This window comes from Panulirus ornatus, chromosome 46, assembly GCF_036320965.1.
Source record: "Panulirus ornatus isolate Po-2019 chromosome 46, ASM3632096v1, whole genome shotgun sequence".
NCBI classification, from domain to species: domain Eukaryota; kingdom Metazoa; phylum Arthropoda; class Malacostraca; order Decapoda; family Palinuridae; genus Panulirus; species Panulirus ornatus.
The window spans coordinates 34,309,868-34,330,842 of record NC_092269.1 but is presented as its reverse complement, the minus strand read 5'-3'; the positions used below and the strand labels follow the sequence as shown (position 1 = coordinate 34,330,842).

At 38.3% G+C, this 20,975-nt stretch overlaps 1 protein-coding gene across 6 annotated transcripts in view; it reads left to right on the top strand.

The window, feature by feature from the left end:
• Positions 1-20,793, top strand: part of lft (Limb expression 1 family member lowfat) — a 219,718-nt gene extending 198,925 nt beyond the window's left edge. For 4 of the 6 annotated variants that reach the window (XM_071689002.1, XM_071689004.1, XM_071689005.1 and 1 more), the window contains 3 exons: positions 5,113-5,276; positions 9,869-10,009; positions 14,871-20,793. In XM_071689002.1, coding sequence (XP_071545103.1) covers positions 5,113-5,276; positions 9,869-10,009; positions 14,871-15,311 — 746 coding nt within the window. In that variant the 3' untranslated portion in view covers positions 15,312-20,793. The remainder of the gene's footprint in view (positions 1-5,112; positions 5,277-9,868; positions 10,010-14,870) is intronic. The other 2 variants (XR_011716076.1, XM_071689003.1) reach the window with 2 other exon arrangements.
• The last annotated feature ends 182 nt before the right edge of the window (positions 20,794-20,975 follow it).

Sequence of the window (20,975 nt, the reverse complement as noted above, 5' to 3'; positions counted from 1 at the left end):
TCTGCCTTCGTTTTCCTGTTTCTGTCGATGGCGTTAACTGCACTTCCCCTGCGTGAGACTGTCGCTGGCCACTGCACCACCGCTCCTTAGTGGCGTGCGTGTGGTACTGGCCCACTCTTGCCGCTCGTCCATTGTCTGTCCACGCCAACTCATTGCCCATCAGTTTACATTACCCAGCTGATCTGGTTGAATAGCCTTCCCATACCTACATGGTCTGCCCGTGTTCCCCAGACCATCCTGCCTACATGGCTCCGACCTCTTGCACACACAGTTTCCTACCCGCTGTGTCTCATCTCCCTGTCCGTGCTGGCCACATTCGTACATTTTTCCGTCCCACACCGTCCGCGCTAACCTGACCTCCCGACCCCACACTGCTCGCTCCACTGTACTTAGAGTACGTCTTCCCCACCCAACTGCGTTCACGCCTCCCTCCCCACACGCCCCTCCCCACACCAGAGTACCCACACTGCTCTGCCCAAGCTACGCAAACCTTGCTGCCCATACTGCCTGGCCAACCCACGTTTACAGATGGGAAGGATCGGAGACTGTCTGGTGTGTGTGTGTGTGTGTGTGTTGGGGGGAGGGGTGGGGTTATCCGAGGCCTGTCCTCAGCACCTTCTTGCCCTCATCACTTTTTTTTTTTTTAGGGGGGGGGGGGGGGGGCTGTATCGGTAAGAGGGTTGTCGGGGCCAGAAGGGCACAAGAACCCACGAGACGTCTGCTTTATAATGATAATACGTATGTTTCGAATCTGTGTTCACCACGAAGTGGGGTTCATAGGGAGCGATTCATGTGAATCTCTCCTCTCCTCACGCAGTTATGCTTGTCACACACACACACACACACACACACCTCCATCCCCTTGGGCTACAAGATAAGTCAGAATGATGGATAATAGGAGAATAATGGGGTGTAAGGGTTGGGGCCTTGTGACCTTGCTAGGGTGGGGTAATATTTTGGGGGGTGATGTTATGCAGATGTGCGACCAATGAAAGGGGGGTGGGGATGTCTCCGGCTGGGCATACCAGGCCAGGCCTCTCACCCACCCATCAGTTGTTTTCTTCTGGGATTCAAATGGATCTGCCAACCCAAAGGAGAGCGGTTTGCAGTGGGTTTATTTTTTTACCCTGACGCTTCGAATGATTCCCTTTGTTTCTTTATGGAGAAGGGTTGGGGGAAGAGGAAGGAGGGACTCCGAGTAGGGCCAGGTGAGGGGGTGAAGTATTGGGGGGTCAGAGGTGACGGTCAGGTGGGAGTTAGCCAGCCTGGCCCACAGCCATGGGAGCCCAGGGGAAGAAGAGGAGAAATTGAGAGAATGTTGAGAAAGTGAGAGAATATTGAGAAAGTGAGATAATACCGAACTGGATTAAGGGCACCCCTGGAAGGGCTATGTTAAGACAGGGGACGAGCAAGCTTTTGGCAGGAGGCTAAACATCAGGTGGCCACCTTTGACACTGTCACGGAAGTTGACCTAATACGCTGGGCAAGACAAGAGAGAGATGGTGTAAGGATGGAGAGGTGTAGGGTGATAATAGGAAAGAGATTGGTGTAAGGGTGAGCAGGATGGAGATTGCACTGGGGTGGATAAAATGAAGACAGCACAAGGGTGGGTAAGAAGGAGACAGTAGTGGGGTCATGGGGTTATTAGTATCATAGTGTTGGTTATGTCATGGTGTTTGTAGGCCCATGGGGTCAGTAGGATGTAGATGGTGGTAGGATTATGGTAGTAGTAGGATCATAGGGTTAGTATAGAATTACGGTGGTGGTAGATGATGGTGAGATCTTTATACAGTAGTAGGATCATGATGATAGTGGAATCATGTTGGTAGTAAGATCATTGATAATAGGATCATGATGGTTGCAGGATCTTGGTGGTAATAGGTTCATAGTAATAGAAATATCATGCTGAGGTAAATAATGCACAATTTTATGAAAGATGGAAGGATAGAACAACCAGAGGACATAACATGAAATTATGGAAGAAACTTGATAGAAAGGATGTAAGAAGTATTGTCGCTGTATATGGTTGGTGGTGGGTGAATAGAAGAAACAGAGTGAGAATATTTGAAGAATTTTGAAGAATATGCTGAGGTTTGGAAAACCTTATCATAGTAGATGCTGTTCCAGAGATGGGGCCCAATAAGAGTAAAGATATCTTCCCGTACAGTAGAGATAAGTATTTACAAATAGTTTAAACACACATGCACACAGATAGTATGATTGGTTTATTACCAGAATGGAAGGGAATAGCAGACATCTCAGATGTGCCCCTTCAGACTAGGTAAAAGTATAAGTTGTAACTGTTGGCGCTTTGTGCCGACAGTCTTCTGTGAGCCATAATCCTTTATTTGTATAAATGACTTGACAGAAGGAATCCACTTGCAGATTATACTAAACTGTTGAGAGAAATGAAGAGTACGCAGGATTGGAAAACTATATAAAGAGACTGAGACAAACTACAGCATTGCCCTGATATGCATATAATGAATTTTATTGCAGCACAACACAAAGTGATGTAAGTGGAATTTTGTGAAATGGTGGTTAGCTGTGAGTGTCATTTTGATTGGAAAAATTCCCTGAAAGTAACTGTAAGAGGTTTTGACTTAAGGGTTCACACAGTACTCAGTCATTCACTAGAAAATCTCATAAGAGATTTGTTAGTGAAGTCAACTTTATTTTGGTTAGTGTCCAGATTACCTTTGAATATTAGAACCAAATTTATGTATTTATCACCAAGTTAGAATCAAGTCACTTAAGGAAACATTCAAATCAGTATGAAATATGTGAGCTGAGGTACAGATGATGATGATGATATCCATGAACTTGCCCAGATTTGAATAGGGAAGGACTGGAGGGGTCATGCATACATTTAATGATTTTGATTACATCTTTGAAATGTAAGGGAACATATTAGTTAATGAATAGGAAGAGAAACTAAGCTGAAGAAGAGTCAAAGATGATATGAGATTAAATGGATTTAGGTAAATGAAGAATCGCAGTACAGTTATGAATGCATGAGAGATGTGAGAATAAATGGAAGTACAGAAATGGAAAGTACAATATAGTCTTGAATATGATGGACATTTAAACAGCTCCAAAAATTGTATGAGAGAAAAGAGAGGATAAGAGATGGTCTCAAGACTAAAACTTCGTACCCATATGCACATACACATATTCAAATAGATGATCACACACACCCACACCCATCTGTCTGAAAGTTCCCAAGTGGCTGCAGCCTTACTTCTGTTGTTTCTGTAATGACCACAGGTTGCTATAATTAGTGTCACAATTATCTCCTCCCATTTCTTACCCCAGGTGCAACAATTACCACCCAATTTCTGACTTCATTGCTGTAATTATTGTCTGAATGCTTTTATTAAGGCCACATCTATCATGCTAACCCGCACAAGCTGTTGTAACTTAAGCATTGGTTGAATTTACTCAGTGCAACAATTTGTAGATATCTTAATGTTTGTGGATGGAATTACTGGGAGGTTTTGTCATGCATGCATGTGCTGTTTAACTCTTGAGTGAAATTTTGTGCACATATTGCATTTTTTTAGATTTCAGTGATGTAAAAGTGAGATTATCTAATATGAAGACATGATCTGAGTCGTCATACTTAACTAAAGTAAGTTTGCAATGAAAAGAAAAGAATAATCCTAATTATAGATATGATGAAATTCTTTTGAAAAATGCTCTTTTAAGTACATTCATTTTACAGCACATATAGGTGTGAAATGTTAGTGATTTGATAAGAAATGTAACATTACTTGTACTTAGCAGTGTATAATTGATTGCAATTTTCCCTTTTGTATACATGTTACCACTTTTATTGATTAGATGTTAAACTCTCTTTCTTGACACTAACAATAATCATTTGGGGATGTTAGTTAGTAGTATATTCTTCAGACATCCATGACACCATTGTTACCTGGCACCTTACATAATTTCACAATCTTTGGCACCAGTGATGATAACCATTCCCTGATGTACATTGAAATTCCTTAGCACTGGTGATCCAGTTAATATATTATGTTATCATGTAAGTTACTTTTACTTTACACCAGGCATCACTACTGCCATTTTAAATTGTCAGGAGAGTATGAGCTGTATGATACTATCCCTTAACACTAATAATAACCAGTATTTAAGATAGCATTCCGTAACATCAATGATAACCACTATATGATACAAGATTGTATACTCCTTAACACCGGTGATAATCTGTAGCTGAAGTGATATTGTATTTCTTAATGCAATTGATAACAAATAAGTGTTTTGATTTTGTATTCCTTTACACTAGTGATAACCAGGATTTAACATCTAGTAATGAATTCCTTAACACTAGATATAACCAATACTGTACCCTGTATAAGTTGATGTTTTTTTTACTACCTGTGCTACTTGTGGACTTAAGTTACGGGAAGTGTTCTTTGATACTCAAGATAGAATGATATGCTTAAGAAGATGAAGTTAAGAACTTACCCAGTTGGTGTTAGTTGGTATTTCTGCCTAGTTTCATGAAATACATATGAATGGATTTGATACTTTTTTTTAGGCATGTGTGTGTGTGTGTGTAGTGTATTGTAGTGAAATGATATAGGAAGCCAATGACTAATGTAGTACTATGTCAGGAATTCCTTACTATCATATTTAAGCTGTTGTACTTTTAAGGTTATAATTTTCATTCTCCATATTCGAGATTTTTTTTCTGTGCCATTGTTTTCTAATGTTGATGATGCTGGGTACTTTGGGGGAAGGGTCTTTTTTGTCATTTTTCATGAAGGGCAGATGTAATGGAAAATCATGGGAAACCATTTCACTTTATGCAAATGGTACCACCATTTTAGGTAGGTTTCTATACTTGTCATAAAGTCAGTACATTTGCCATCAAGAAGTACAAAAAAAAAAATACCTCAGTTGCTCTAAAGTGTATCTCAAGACCAATTTTTTCTTTTCTAGGGGGTAATTATTCCTCAAGTAATCATGTATGAAATATTTTCAAGTTTCATAAATTTCGTGATCTAATGAAACTCAAGTTATTGTCATTGATCACCCATTTAAAAAGTACTTCCCGAGAGTGTGACTAATTACCACGATCTTTTACAGTGAATGTCGTGGAGGCGCTGCAGGAGTTCTGGCAAATGAAGGCACAGCGAGGAGCAGAACTTAAGAATGGTGCCCTGGTCATTTACGAATCAGTGCCTTCTTCCTCCCCACCCTATGTCTGTTATGTCACGCTACCTGGCGGATCATGCTTTGGCTCATTCCAGGTCAGTCTTTTCTGCCAGGTTCTCAGTGGTGTAGTGAAGATAGTCAAATGCTGTAAAGTCACATTGTAAAGCAGATATTATAGCATTACACTATGTCATTTCAGGTTAGTGAACCATTGTAATGTTATTTCAGTTGAAGTCTGAATCAGTTTGGTATTGTAGGATCATATCATTATGCTTCATTTCAGTTGAATGCTTAAGTTCATAGCAAGTCAGACTAACATCATTAGGTCATACATAAAGGCAATTATAATCAGTGACCTTTTGAAAGATCTCAAAGCACTGTGGGAACATGTCAGATTAGTTTGGTGTTTTAGGGTTATTTCAAGTGTGTTAGATTTATCACAGTTCATTCTGTCACTGAATAATCATACCAAATCAGTCTTGTGTTGAAAAGGCAAATTTTGGCATCATAAAATCATTTTAGTCTTGCACCAGAAAGGCATGATAGGTTGATGTATTGTTTTTAGGTCATTTAATGTCAGTTGAGTTTTGCTTTGGCCAGTTAAATATTTTATTGTCACACCAATTTGATGTAATGACTTTGGTTACATGAGGATAATCTGACAATTAGCACCAGTTGTAGTACATGTTTCTTTCCCTGCACCATGAAAGTTCAGAATTCTTTACTCCCTCATATCTCTATAACAACACTTACCTTGCCATTTTTTCATTGGCAAGTTTGCCAACTCTGCCAAAAATCTTAAAATGCTTTTCCTTTTTTCCCTCTCTAACCTATTTCATGTTTCAGGTAAGGCATAGTAGCCTTGCTGTTATCTTTACTCCATAACTGGAGCTTCTGATCAGAAAATGATTTATATATCCAGAGGTTGGTTATTCCTAAGAGTTTTAGACTAAGGATAGAATGACTTAACAGTAATTCTAACTATAAGCACAGTATCCTTCCACTTTTTCATGCATATCCTTCATTTTTACTTTTGTCCTTTATTTCATTTTTATAATGAAAAGATTTTCAGTGTAACCTAGCAGCCTACTGAAATGACCAGGATGTTCTTCTCTAAGGTGAGTGGAGATGTTCATATATATATATCAGATTTGCCTCATTAACTTTTTCCCTCGTAGATGTTGTCAATATAAAGTGATCATACATGATCTCACATCTTTCCAGTCAGTTAATAGACATTTGACTCAGGTCATGATGCAGATTATTTAAACTTCATCATGACCTGAGTAATAAACATTTGACTCTGGGCATAATGCAGTTTACATAAAAGGACTTGTTTGAACTTTCCCTTTGCTGAAGTCATGCTGCTGATCTTATCTACTGTTAGCATTCTTGGCACCACCCCACCCCACATGAACAGCATCATCACCCCCTGCATCAATGAGGTTGTGCCAGGAAAAGTAAAAAAAAAAAAAAAAAAAAAAAGGCCACATTCGCTCATACTCAGTCTCTAGCTGTCTTGTGTAATGCACCAAAACCATAGCTCTCTATCCACATCCAGGCCCTGCAGACCTTTCCATGGTTCACCCCAGATGTTTCACTTGCCCTAGATCAATCCATTGACAGCATGTTGACCCTGGTATACCTCATCGTTCCACTTCACTCTGGTCTTTGCACGCCCCTTACCCTCCTCTATGTTCAGGCCGTGATCGCTCAAAATCTTTTTCAGTCCATCTTTCCACCTCCAGTTTGGTGTCCTGCTTCTCCTTGTTCCCTCCACCTCTGACACATATATCCTGGTCTTAATACCTTTCAATGAGAGTTGGGGGTATCAGTATTTGCAAGTGATACCAGTGACTAAAAATACCTGCAAGAAGATATGTCTTTTCCTCCAATAGGCCATCGATAGTTACATGTTTATTTAAGGAAAGTTTCAACTTCTTCACTCTGGGGGAAATGAAGTAAGTGAAACCAGTACAGAGTACAAACATATATCAGTATATTGTGGAAGAGAGGAGTAAAAGATGACCAAACATTCAGTGAACATACAATAACTGTTGCTTCGCTTCTTCAGAGAAGAAAGTAGACTGGACTGTGCACATTTGAAAAGCTGGGAAGGGATTAAATTTTTACAAACACATATGCTCTCTAGACCAGCTGCCAGATGGTGTTGTCCACTGATATCACCATTATAATGCAGGTAAACTTGCTGGTAAAATAATTTGAAAGAACCATTACAAATTACATTGAGGCTGCCATAGATTAGAATTTATGGGAATAACAGCCATTTCTAAGTCAGTTTTACCAAGTGGAGATGGAGAATAAATTGTACATAGAAAATCTACACACCCAAAAATTATGAAGTAGTGTAACAACACATATGGGAAGCTGCATAGCAATGCCAGTGAAAAACAGGAATGTTTAAATTCATTTGTATAATGGAAACATCATGTGGTCAAAACTTTTCAGCGCTTTTATAACAAACTTTAAATGGAATCAGTTTAGTGCAACTAGTGTGAAAGATTTCAGAACTCAAAGGATTGGTATCTAACAAATGCACATGATGTGCTAATTTAGAGGTAGAGCAAGGACTATTGATAATAATGATAATAGGATCAGAAATTAAGGAGGAGGAGGAGGAGGCATAGACTGCTGAAAAAACAAAAGGTTGAGGGAGAGAAAAGAATGAGAGGTAAATCATATTATGTGATTTTTTACTGTGAATATGCTGTCATAACAAGTCTGGCAAATTGAAGAAGGAACAGTTCATTTTGCAGCATACAAATCCATTTTAGGAACTGATGTTGGTTCACCCACCAAGAAGAGCACAGGTCATCATGAAAGGATATATGTAACAGTTCTGTCAGGGCTGTTGGTTTAGCAGAGAAAATAGAGATAGTAATGGGAAGAACAACATAAGCCAAACTGTACTCTTTCAGGAACAAGATGAAATAAACCCCTGATTCGAAAGACAAACCCCTGAAAGAAGGAGTGGACAGAGAAAACCCATATTTAAGAAACAGTCCGAAGAGTCAGCTAGTGAAACAAATGGAACCAGAAAGAATATCTAAACCCCCTTCGAGGAACTTTCCCTCTAACTTCTTATCACTTAGAATATTATCTTATGTATTTGTGACTAATGCTGCATTTGTGGCCTTCATAGAATCTCACTTAAAAGAGTAATTGGACAGAGATATGGATTCCCAATTACATCATACAATTTCACTTTACTTATTGCATTCATGAGTAAGCCACTACGTAGGAAACATTTAGCACATAAGGAACATAAATTTGTAACTTTGTATATTGGATACCTGATGACACTCGTAATTCTTCAAGATCAGAGTTTTGAATCTGCTGAACATGAAACGAAAATTACTGTTCTAGGAAATGACATAACAGAAAACCTTCCCATGATTAACTCAGATGGAGTGACCCTCAAAAAAGGGAAACTCTTTAGTCTGCAAGACTAGTTGATTCTTAGCAATGAAATTAGAGAAATAATCATAAGGGTTAATCCATTGGATCTACTTGTGTAACTCACAAACACAGTGTAAGCAATTTTCAACAGTGGATTGTAAATCACCATAGCTCATCTGAGAATGCATGTAGCAAATTTTATTCCATCAGGAAGCAAGTGCAATAGAAAATAAGAAATTATGAATTACCCTTGATTGTGAATGCATATTAAGTGAAAAACAGCTCATTATTTTTTGCAGAGGTGCCTCAGACATGCATTATGCATGTACCAATGAGTAAGACAAGAAGACAAATAGGGTGAACATATGCACTGACATAGAAATTTTTTCTTTTGTTCATATGAGTTAATAATTGTTGAAACTATATGAAAATTGGGAGTAGCTTCATAGTTATGGTGAACAATCCCAGTGTACAGTGTTAGATGAAGAAACTGTAGGATATTAGAATATACTAAAGTATAATTGGTTTCTTTACTGAACCTGCAGAGGCTTAACTATGATTGGTTCTCTTGTGCTTGTCTGTAAGCGTCATGTGTCCCATGACATCCACGGTAGTCCTGTTCCGTCCATTTCAACATGAGTATTGCAAACTTTCTTTGCACAAAAAATGATCAGCCAGAATGCTAGGGCAGTGTTTGTATTCAGTTTTTGAACATCAAAGGCATTTCATAATCAGAGGTGGAATATTACATGTGTGCGTGTGTGTGTTTGTTTGTAGCATGTAGTTGTTGAACGTGCAGGTATCTTTAAGTGAATGTTCTTGCATAAGGGTCATGTGCGTAGGGCAGATTATCGATATGTTCATAACATCTATCTGGTTTAGGGAAAATACTGTGTAGGATACAGGTTTCTTATTTGTTAACGAGTTATTGTACATTATAGAGAAATGGTAAATGGGATATGTATTTAAATGTATTTTGGTTTGGAGAGAATCATTCTGAAGACAACATTAATTCTTGATCGGCTGGAAATTCCTAGAACATTAACATGAATCAATGTGTGATGGTTCTGAAATTGTTTGCATGTTGATTATTTTATTTCCTAAGTGCCTGAACCACCTCTGGATAATAATATTTACCCATACACTTCTCACTAAAAATTCATTCCCTCTTGTATCTTCTTATATCTTTGTCAGAAGTAGTTTTGTTTAACATATACCTAAAGTTAGAGGATAATTTCTGATTTTTAACAGTATGTAACTATTACAGAATTGCCCAACAAAGGCTGAGGCACGTCGGAGTGCCGCCAAAATTGCTCTCATGAATTCCGTTTTCAACGAACATCCCTCACGTAGGATCTCTGATGAGTTCATTGAGAAAGCAGTGGCTGATGCCCGTGCACAATTCAAGGTAAGTTCCATGGGTAGATAAAGTAAGCTTTTCACTGGTTACTAAAAGTATGGTCTTTATTTCATAGAAGAATTTTCATATGATTTCCTTGATTCCTACTTAATATTGAGAATGGATAAGGTGGATTAAGTGAGAATAATAAGAAATAAACCTACTAATTATTTATCAGCAACAAATAATAATGAAATGAAATCAGAGGGGTCTTTGAGCTTACAGTATATGAGTACTACATAATGCGCACATTTATTTCTTTATACATGCAAATATTTGAATAGTTATTGTTCATGCATTGTATTTATTATACAAGACTTTGTTTTACAGTGGATTTTAGCTGACTCTGCTCATGAATTATAGGTAAAAAGTAGAGAATGAGAGGTACAAAGAAAGTTTTTGGAGTGCTTAGTTTGATAAGACATGGAAGTGTTTCGAGAGGAATTTTTATGTAATCCTGGGTGCTTTTAGGTATTATGTAACTGGTGTTTTTTTATTGATGATGATATGGCAAGTTATGTAGGGTTTTAAATGTGGGTATTTTGAAGCATGCTTCAGGTGGGGGATGTAGTGGGGAATGTTCATTGGTTGTAGATGGGGATTGGCTATGTATTATTTATATGTAGGGATGTTGTAGGATGAGTGTGATTTTTGTAAATGATTGTAGATGGGAATTTTATAAGGCTTTATTGAATGTTTAAAGTAGGTAGAGATGTGGAGGATTAGTGATAATTGGTGAAACAAGTGTGGTTTTTGTAAATGGGGTTGCAGTACAGTAAGTTTGATTGAGTTGTATTTAGCTGGAGATGTGTTACGATATGTGCTGTGCATGTAGCTGAGCTATAACAAGTTCTATTAAATGTTTGTTGGTTGGGATTTGATAGAGCACATAGAGTTTGGAGATGGTGACATAATGTATTTTTTTGGGTTGCTCATCATTGGAATTACCATAGGCCATATGGAGTTCATCATTAGGGGCCTCACTAATATTGTGGAGTGTTTGTTAATGGGATGTGGTAATTGATGTAGGGCATTTTTAAAGGTTGAAATGTAATGGGCTTTGTTGGATGTTTGTAGGCACATGTGGTAACCATTTTAGGATGCTTTGTGTTAAGGGATATGGTTGATCATAAGGTGTGTTTGTTAGTCGAAGGTAGAGTGATCCTTGATCAATGCTTGTAAAGAGATATCATTAAGATTGTTTTCTAGGAAAAACAGCCTCCAGTTCATCTTTGAGATTTGGGTGTAATATTTATAGCAGAAATAGTCAGCTGATGGAAAGGCTATACATAAACTGTGCATTTAAGAGAGGGGTGTTAAAGAAAGGGAATTAAAAGATGATTTTTCAGAGTGGCAAGAAACCTTCAAATGTTTAGATTTGGTGACAATTTTCATTTTCCTTGTAAGCACCAGGAACAGATGAAGAATGGCTTCTTGTGCTCACATCCACTCTGTCTGTAGCACTGAATTGAGGGTCCTCAGTCCACAGCCAGGCACCAGAAGCCTTTCCTTGGTTTCCCAAGACTACTTCACATGCCCTGGAACTCAGTAGAAAATTTGAATAAGGGTGTATGCCAACTCATCCACCTTATTGGTTTTGTACAATGCTTATACGAAAACGGGGAGAATCCGCATCTCACAGTTGGGAATAATTTAGAGAAAGCTTCAAGTGGCTGTATAGAAGGAAGAGTTAGGTAGTTTCAGATATTATAGATAGATCTTTGGTACTCAGGTTGCTGAAATTTTGCTCATTCAGGATGCTTAATTTCATGCTGTAGTTTATCAGAATTTTGTAAGGTACATTTGTCTTCCAATTTCAGTGGGAGGTATGTACATTTTCATTCTGTTACTGTGGCCTTCTCAGTTAGCTCTTTGTGCTTCTGTAGGTGTGGCAACTAAATCTGAGAAGCACATTCTAGTCTTGGCTTTACCTAGGTTTGAACAACTTGATGAAGACTTTTTATACTTGAAAGCTATACTGACATTTGTCAATAGACAGTTTGTCTCCTTGTGGGACTCTTGATAACAAGTTAGGGACAGTGTCAATTCCCAAGTCCTTCTCACAGACAGAAATCTTATTTGCTACCATATGATAATCATATTGAAGCCTTCTCTCACTTTGTCCTATCCTCATTTACTTTGGTTGAATTTCATCATTTATGTATGAGACCAAGTTTGGGGTGTTTAGATCCCCCCTGTAAGGTAATCCAATCTTCCTCACTTTTCATATCCCTCATGACCTTTGCATCACATACTTTGGCAGTGGTCCATACCTTCCATTTTCCTCCACTGTGGTGTGGGTGTGTTTAACACCATAGCTTCAGGATGACAATGCTAAAAATTTGAGACTTTAAAAGTCTTGAAACTTACGAAGCATACTAAGGGGAAAGGGTACAAGAAAATGGTGGACAGTTTTTCTAGACTGCAAAGGTATGTATGTGGTACACTACAGTTTTATTTGAGAAATTATTTTACAAAATATCAAAGTTGTTGTGAAAATGGATGCAAGGGCTTTTTTTTTATCATACTTGATACCCATTTCCTGTATTAACAAAGCAGCACCTGGAACAGATGAAGAAAGGTCACGTCCAGTCTCTAGCTATCATGTGCATCACAACAAAACCACAGCTCCCCATCAACATCCAGGCCCCATTTGTCTTCAGTGAGGTTCAAGAAATTTCAGTTGCATTGGTTTGCTTATGGTTTTGTAACATTTTGTTGAAAATAGTTGTGAAATCCTGTACAAGACATGTATCAGTTTCACAGTAAATATGTATTCAGTATTAACTGAAAATACGTGGAAAGTTATATTACTGCCAGGGTTTTGTTCGGGTCCGGTGAAAAGTACACACGTGGAAGGGGTATAATTGATGTGTTTCACTTCTCCTAATTCTACAGGAAGAAGTGGAAATGAATATCTTATTTCTCATTTCCAAAAGTACCTTATTCTCAAGCACAGCATTGTTGGTAAATATTATGAATAAATTTTGAGAAATATTTCACCCTTCACACTAACGTTCAATGCGAGAGAGATTGGCAGCCAAGAGTTGGGAGGATAGTGAAAAATTTGTTTCTCCCTCCAAATTAAACAGTTTAATCAGATTACATACACATTTTTATTTCATGCACAGGCATAGTGTTGGTGGTGGATAACATGGAAAGTAGAAATATTACACCTTTCCCACATATGAGTACACCAGATGGTAGATGCATGTTGATAGGATCTTCGATTTTTTTTTTGTATGAATATTCTAGCTCATTACATGTCTTCCATTAATCCAGAGAGAATTAGGCACAGTTGTTACTAAAGCTGGAGTTCGATAGGGACACCTCACTTATAGGCCTCTGTACTCCTTTTGTAATCCTGCTAAAGTCAACCTTCAAGTTAATATTTCTTCATAATTTTTGTTTTATACTTCATTTTCTTCACCGCCTGATAAGTGGTTCTCGAAATAACTTTGGGCGTCCAACAATGTAGGTATGTGGTGTTCATGGCCTGCAGGTGGACTGCCATGGTGGTGGTTGTTTTAGCTCTTGGGATGGCTGGATTATTTTCCAAGCATGGATGAGACATTTGTTGGCTACTAATGGTATGATAGATAAGGTAGATATTTAAACAGAGGTGGAAAAAGTTACTGCATTAGTTGACAACAGATGCCATGTCTTCAGAGACCATCAACTGATGTCTGCTGCTGTTAAGGGTTAACTGATTTACCTTCATTTTCTTCAGAGCACATTTTATCGTGGTCTTCCAGGTAGAATTAGACATGTAGTGTGATTATATTTCGGGTTTAAGGTGTTAAAACACTGCTTAGGAAAACATATCATTTATTACTATTTCGTTTGGCTGGTAAATGAATGATGCTACATCGCTGACGTGGGAGAAGGTGAACAAGCCCCCCAAGAAATTTCAGGATGTTTGTGCATTATTATGTTTGTAATCTTCTCATCACTTATAGATCTGAATAGGAGATTGACATGTTTTGAGAATGTGTTCCAAATTTGTTTGCTAAGGTAGAGTCTTCTCTTCTATGTCATGTTGGATGGCAGATATACTTGAAGATAACTAGAGGTCTTGTGAATGAGATTCTTCTTGCATGACATCACAAACATTTTCTAAGTGAACCTCTCATAATGACACCTGTTTAAAAAGTGTTATTCTGTAAAGTAGATCCAATTGTTTCAGTCAGTACTATTGTGGTATCAGTACCTCATAGGCACAATAGTCTTAATTAATGATTTAGAGTTAGAAATTACCTCTTCCCAACTCCTAAGTTAAGGATTATTAGTTTTCCATTCTAAGGGATGCTCTGGGATGTTGTGTTCTATCTGGTTGATATAACAGTACTACACAAAATTCCAGTGCTTATTTCATATTCATAACCTGAAGAATGAGTCAGATGTCACTCAGAGTTGCAGTAAAACTACCATGGTCTGTGTTCCCAATTATGAAAGTGTGTTAATGCTTGGTTAGCATATGTCCTTCAAGTGCTGTTGATTGAAAAAAAAAGATGTATGGAGAGACATATCTGCACCCTAACAAAAGCTTGAAGGACATATATGTACATACCTCACTCCTTTTGCATGTTAAGGCGATGGCCGTAACTCATTTGATCGGGCTTTTCTCTTGGGAGGTTATCAGCATTCACCTTAAGGGCTGGTTTGTATCCTGGTTGGTGTCCCTCCAATTGGCTGACATGGTAAGTGGGAGTAGAGAATACTTTGGAAAAGGAGAAAACTTTGTCAGGTTAGTTTAGTTTCCTTGTTAGGTTCCAGCTACATTGGTAGAACAGGACTGCCATGTGTCCTTCAAGCATCGTACGTTAGAGTGCAGAAATTAGTCTCCACACAAAACTGATTTTCTTTCCAGCACGTAGCTGACTTGTCCCTCCCCCAGGGTGACCCCGACGAGGCTGACAATCCCAGTACGGGGATCGGCGCCTTCCGCTTCATGCTGGAGACGAACAAGGGACGGACCATGCTGGAGTTCCAGGAACTCATGACGGTATTTCAGCTTCTGCACTGGAATGGGTCGCTCAAAGCCATGAGGGAAAGGCAGTGCTCCAGGCAGGAAGTGGTAGCACACTACTCACACCGAGCACTGGATGACGACATGCGCTCGCAGATGGCCCTGGACTGGATAGCTCGAGAGCAGGAAAACCCAGGGGTGATCTCTAGGGAACTAGGTCAGAGCGAACGGGAGCTGGAGGCTGCCCGCCTTGCTGGTCGTGAGCTTCGCTTCCCTAAGGAGAAGAAGGACATTATGATGTTGGCGTGCTCGCAGCTGTCACCTTCGCCCCTGGACCCATAATTTCGGGACAAGGGACAGCCACCACAGTGATATTAGCACCAAGGTGTAGAGGTTAATGCTTTTATCTCTGCAAAATCAAAGCTAATTTACTTTTTATTGTTGTAAAGATTATGTTTTGTACTGTTTTCTTGTGTGTGTGCATGTACATATTGTAAATAATCATTCCAAAGAATTTTATTATGTAATTATAATATTATTAAGCTTCTGTGGGGTGCACCGGTGAGCCCCACATTAAAATACGCTCCCCTGGAACACGACTATGCTGTTAGGTAGAGCCAGGCACTGGTTGCTGCGACACTATATACTGCTGGCTTCACCCACCCATATGTTTTTGCTGTGCTTTATGTGCAAAATATACAGTTGAATTAGCCAGAGTACTAATAATTTTTATAAATTTAATGGTTGCAAACCGTGGATCAATATTTGTAATGCACCCTGATATCACCACTTCTTCAAGGAGCAAGTTTAGTGCATTCTTCTTCCATGCATCTCTCACCAGCAAAGCGGCAGCCACTAGCTACACAAGTGACGTGTCGCTGCAGTTAATTGCAGCGTGTCTCCCTAGCCAGATACACCCACCTCTACCTACCATAGTCTGCTGCACACTGCTGCTACACAGTGCTGTTACCACACTTCCAAGTGGTATTGACCAAGAGGTGTGTGAATGGAAAACCAGGACAATAATAGCCACTTGAAACGGCAGCAGTGCAGCACCAGGTGGACCAACACAATCACCGCCCAGTAACCATGAGCAGTCACAACACAAGCCAGTGCCTCCAGTCTCTGCTGTAAGCACCAGGGTTTGGCAAACTGTACAAGATCTCATTTGCTGAAACGCGTTAGGAGACTAATGCGTTATGTGCTGACTTTTGTTTTTCTCATGCTTCTTCAAGTTGCAGTTGTGTAATCTCTCTGACTACGACACAGTTGGCTTTTTACGTACATTGTCATTTCAACCATGCTTTGACGAGTTTTGACGTTTCTTTCCTTTTGCATTAACAAGCTGGGAGTTCATGCTGTTGCCAGTATTGTGGTGTTAATGGTGTCATGCTGTGCTTAATACTTTCACTTGTGCAGTAATTTATAATTTCTTGTTCCAAGTAAAGGACACTAATAAAGGTTATTACATCCCCTAGAGCCAAATAATCTTTTTGCCTAAATCTGGCGGAGACACGACCACGAGATTGATCCCATCACGGTAATGTTATCATACCTTCATTTTTTTCGGGAAGAACCTTGCTCCAACAGTACGTAACGACCACTGTTCTCGCAGTTCGTGTAGAGACCTACACTAATTTTTGCAGTGCTGCTTGTGTGTAAATTACTAGTATCCTCTCCTGAGGTGATAAGAGAGGCAAGTGGCACATTGTAAAATTAAACTCTCCCATAGTTTGTGATGTCTTGTACGTAACGTAATGTAAGTTCTCCCAATGCTTTACATTCCCATGATTCTTTAATGTAGTGTGAACTGACTTTTCCTTGTTGATTTTGTTAATGTAGAACCTAGAAGCAAGTCTGAGAGTGCAATGCACTTTGTGGCTACAGAGTTTGTGCAATATGAATGAAGTGTTTGTGCAATGGTGTTTGTTGAGCTATATACTGGCCTGGAAGGATGCAAGGTACCCATGGAATTTTCTCTGCAATACCCTTGACTTTTATTATCCCATAAACTGTGTCTAGCAGTAGCAAATTTTTTTACTCGCCAGGAACAAACTTCAGTGCCAAATTAACCGTGCCAACATCAGTGCCAATACCTGGATTTACATTCTGAGAGCTGTTACAAGCGGTTTACCACAAATTTTTTCCAGTGCCAAAAGCAAGACGTGAAGGAGAACGACGAGTGAAATTCCAGGCTGGTGATGGACCTTAAGACAATCTTTCTGTAGACATTCTGCTTTCACTCACTGGGCTTATAGAGAATAACAGAATCATAGAAAGAACAATGTCACAGAATTTTAACCGAAACAGCATTGAAAATCTATATACGGCCCAAATTATTTGAAAAGGAAAGTGAAGGAAGTACTATATTGTCTACTCAATTCTTTGCGAAGAGAATTCACACAAGGTGATAAGTAGAGGAGAAGGGGACGCGAAGACTTACAGATCCCTGTGGCCGGACAGCCTAATCTTTAGCACTGGGCAGTAACTTTTATTGCCAGTAATGAAAAATAATGCCAACTTAAGATGTCAGTAACCTAAGGATTGTAAACTGGCATATATATGAGTAGCTTTAAAAGGCTTTATATATATATATATACAGTAGCAGAGAGTACATTTTAGCTTTTACTGTAGATCGTAGCCAGCAACATGAGGCCCCAGAGTTCCGTAAACCTTCCCGGGCTGCCTCCTCCTCATCCTCCTCCTCTTCTTCCTCCTCCTCTAGGGACAAGCCACTGGCATGCACTGTTAACCCTTTCTGTTTGAGGCAAACTGGTAACCTCTGTCATGTTTTGTAGTGTATATTAATATATAAGGATTTAAATAAATGATCTTTTTAATTATCAATGCTAGTCCATTATTGTAATTTGCCTTTATTTATGGTTATATTCATGATAATATTAATACTAAAGTTTATTAATTATAAATTACCAAGGAAGTGAATTTAAGAAAATTGTGATTAAATGATGCATGTAGACCTTTAGTTTGTTTCATAAAGCATTATGATTGGCAAATCTAGAAAAGTACTTAAATTATATACTTGTGAAACGGCAGTGATTCTTCTTGGAGGGAATGATTACTTACTGACAAAATCATGAAGCCAGATAACATCACGAAGGGCCCAAATCCACTCTGCTGGGCATCATAGGTAGTTCACTACTCCCCATGACATCCAAGGAGGTGGTCGTCGCATTAGGTTGAGGCACAGCACTAGACTTACTAAACATTTCAGTGGGTGGAAACTAGCTCATTTCTTGAGAGTAAGACTTCTGATGTGAGTTTATTGGAATTCATAATCTATTACGATTAGATGTAACTTAAAGCATCACCCTAGAAAAAAGTAAGAGCTTCTTAACGTATTTATAGATTAGGAGTGATGAACCCAGAGTGCCTCAGAGGTTTGACGATTAATGCAACCTTCATGTCTTAAGAACATTAGTATTCCATGCAAAAACTTTCCCAGTTTTAACACAGGAAATACGATTTCATTTTTAAGGAAAATCATTACATATGGAGAGGCATTTGATACTTGTTATATATACTTTTTTGTGTGTTGACCAGAAGTAATTAATAATCATACATTTTGGTATAATAATATTAGCTATACCATACTAAACTTTACTCTTTAAAATCTACCTTGTGTGTGAGTAGGAACAACCTTATTTTATTACTGTGGCTTTTCTTTTGCCTAATTTTAGGAATATATTTGTGGTAATGTAAAAAAAAAAAAATCTGGAAAGTCTGTTGGTTTGACAAGGGCTCAAGCTAGATAGAAACCTGGTCGATCTAACAAAAAAACAAACAAAACAGCTTTGAAATTTACAGTTGTAGTAAATGTTTCCTTGCATTATTAAGATTTGCGTAGGAGGGATTCTTTGGTAAAACTTAGAGAAAACTATCATTTATTGAACCTTCACATTACAGTTTAGTTGTGGGTCTTGTGTCTCTTGCATTACTAATTATATTTAGAAATAGAATCTTATTTAAAGTACAGTGAAAGTGTACATCAATCATATATAATTATATGCATATGTTCCATACATATTGACATCACACACATGAACATACACCCATAACACACACACACACACACACAAATATACTCACAGAGTGAAGGTCACCAGTTTGCCTCGAAGTACAGTATATTGTTAATCTCACGCTACATACCCCTGGCTGCCCCATTTATAGATGTAATTTACTGGATTGCAATTTTTTTTCTTTTTAATTTCTTGGTTTTGGACTAGGTTGAATGTATCAGTGTTTCCAGGGTGTGTTTTTCATTTTGTATAGGCTTTACTATTTTTAATCAATTCCATCTAGCAGAACCTGGGACACATGCTTGAATGAGTTATAATTGAGAGCAGTAGGCCTACTTATCATGTGGACGGCAAAGACAGTACGGAAATTTCTGAAAATTTCTTTTATGTTGAATGGTAACATAAGGATTGTATGCTCACATTATTTTCTGGTGTTAGATGAAATTTGGTAAATGTACCTCCCCATAAATTTCAAGCATTTTTTTTCCTTATAAGATTTTCCCAATATTTTCAATACTCTCTTATGTCCAAGGAGTATTCATTGTCATATTCTTTTCTCATTACTGCACGTGGTTTCCATCAATGGTTGTTTTGGGCAAAGCTTTGCCTTTTTTTTTTACCAGTCTTTATTGCTCTTGGGAGTGATGCAATTCACTGGTACCACAGTTTTCCCAGTAAAAAAGTTATGAAAACTTTCACAATTTATCTATTCTGTTCAGCTGTGTCATGCCTCCTTTTCATGCAATAGAAAAAGATGTAGAATTTTACTGAAAAACCTTAAGCAACTTAGTGTCTCCACAACTTTTAAGTATGTTAAACAAAGCATCTATTCTTAAGGCATTTATAGAACATTTTTGTTTGTTTTTTGTAACTTTTCATCTGCTTGTATTAATGAAATAACCAAGAAGGGAGAAAAGGTCATCCCATCATTTCTTGCACAGTATTCCTTCAATGGGCAGTTGAAACAGGCCGGTGTGGTGCATGAAAAATATCCTTATGTCCAAATCAGGTTGTATTTACTTACTGTGTGACAGTTGTTCATTACCGTATCGTCAACCCTAAATAAAGCTACCTTGAAATATGTATTCTTCAAAAGGTGTAATATGCAACCTTTACTTGCTGTTCTTAAAAGGTATTAAGGTTTTTGCCTTTATTCATTGTTATCTATAACTTTTGTAATTCTCAGCTGTATGCTTTGTGTTCTGTGGTGCAACGAACCTAAGCTGTTCATATAGACTTATACTAGTGACGAATTACCAGGCAGAGATTGTACTTGTATCCAGTAGATAGTAGGAATATCCATAAAAGAGAGGAAAAGAGATCAGACATGCAGCATAGAGACCAGAAACGTTTTCCTGCCTATCATTCTGTGTTTTTAGTATTAGTAAAATGTATTTTCAGGTAGTCTGTGGCTGAATACCTCTTATGTATGAGAGATTTGAAAATGTTCATTATAACAAAATACTTCAGTTTCATCATCCACTCCTGTTAACATCACACTGCTTGCTGTTCTTTTTAGAAAAGAGGGACAGTGGCAAGTCCCAGAGTGTTCAGTTGTTTCTGAGCACAGGTATGCATGAGTAGAATACTGTGACTCTTTAATATGTATATTCACATTGTTTGCTATCTTTACATCCCTAGCCAAAAATTTATCATCCACTCTTGTAGAATTCTGATAAATGTATCTTTGCAATCGCAGTAATGGGGAGCCACATTTCCTTCATTGTGATAATTCCCTCTTCTTGCTGTACCAAACATTATAGGCCAATAATAAATTGATGAGGTCACATTAGTTTTATTTTGCCCATCATAGGAAGGCACAGATTTTTTATATAAGGATTGTTGATGAACAGCAAGTGATATATACCCATTTGAAATGCTGAGGAAGAGGATATTTACAACTGTAGGATAATGAAGAATTTGAACATTCAAGAAGGTAAAGTGATACCAGTGCTAAGCAGACATTCAT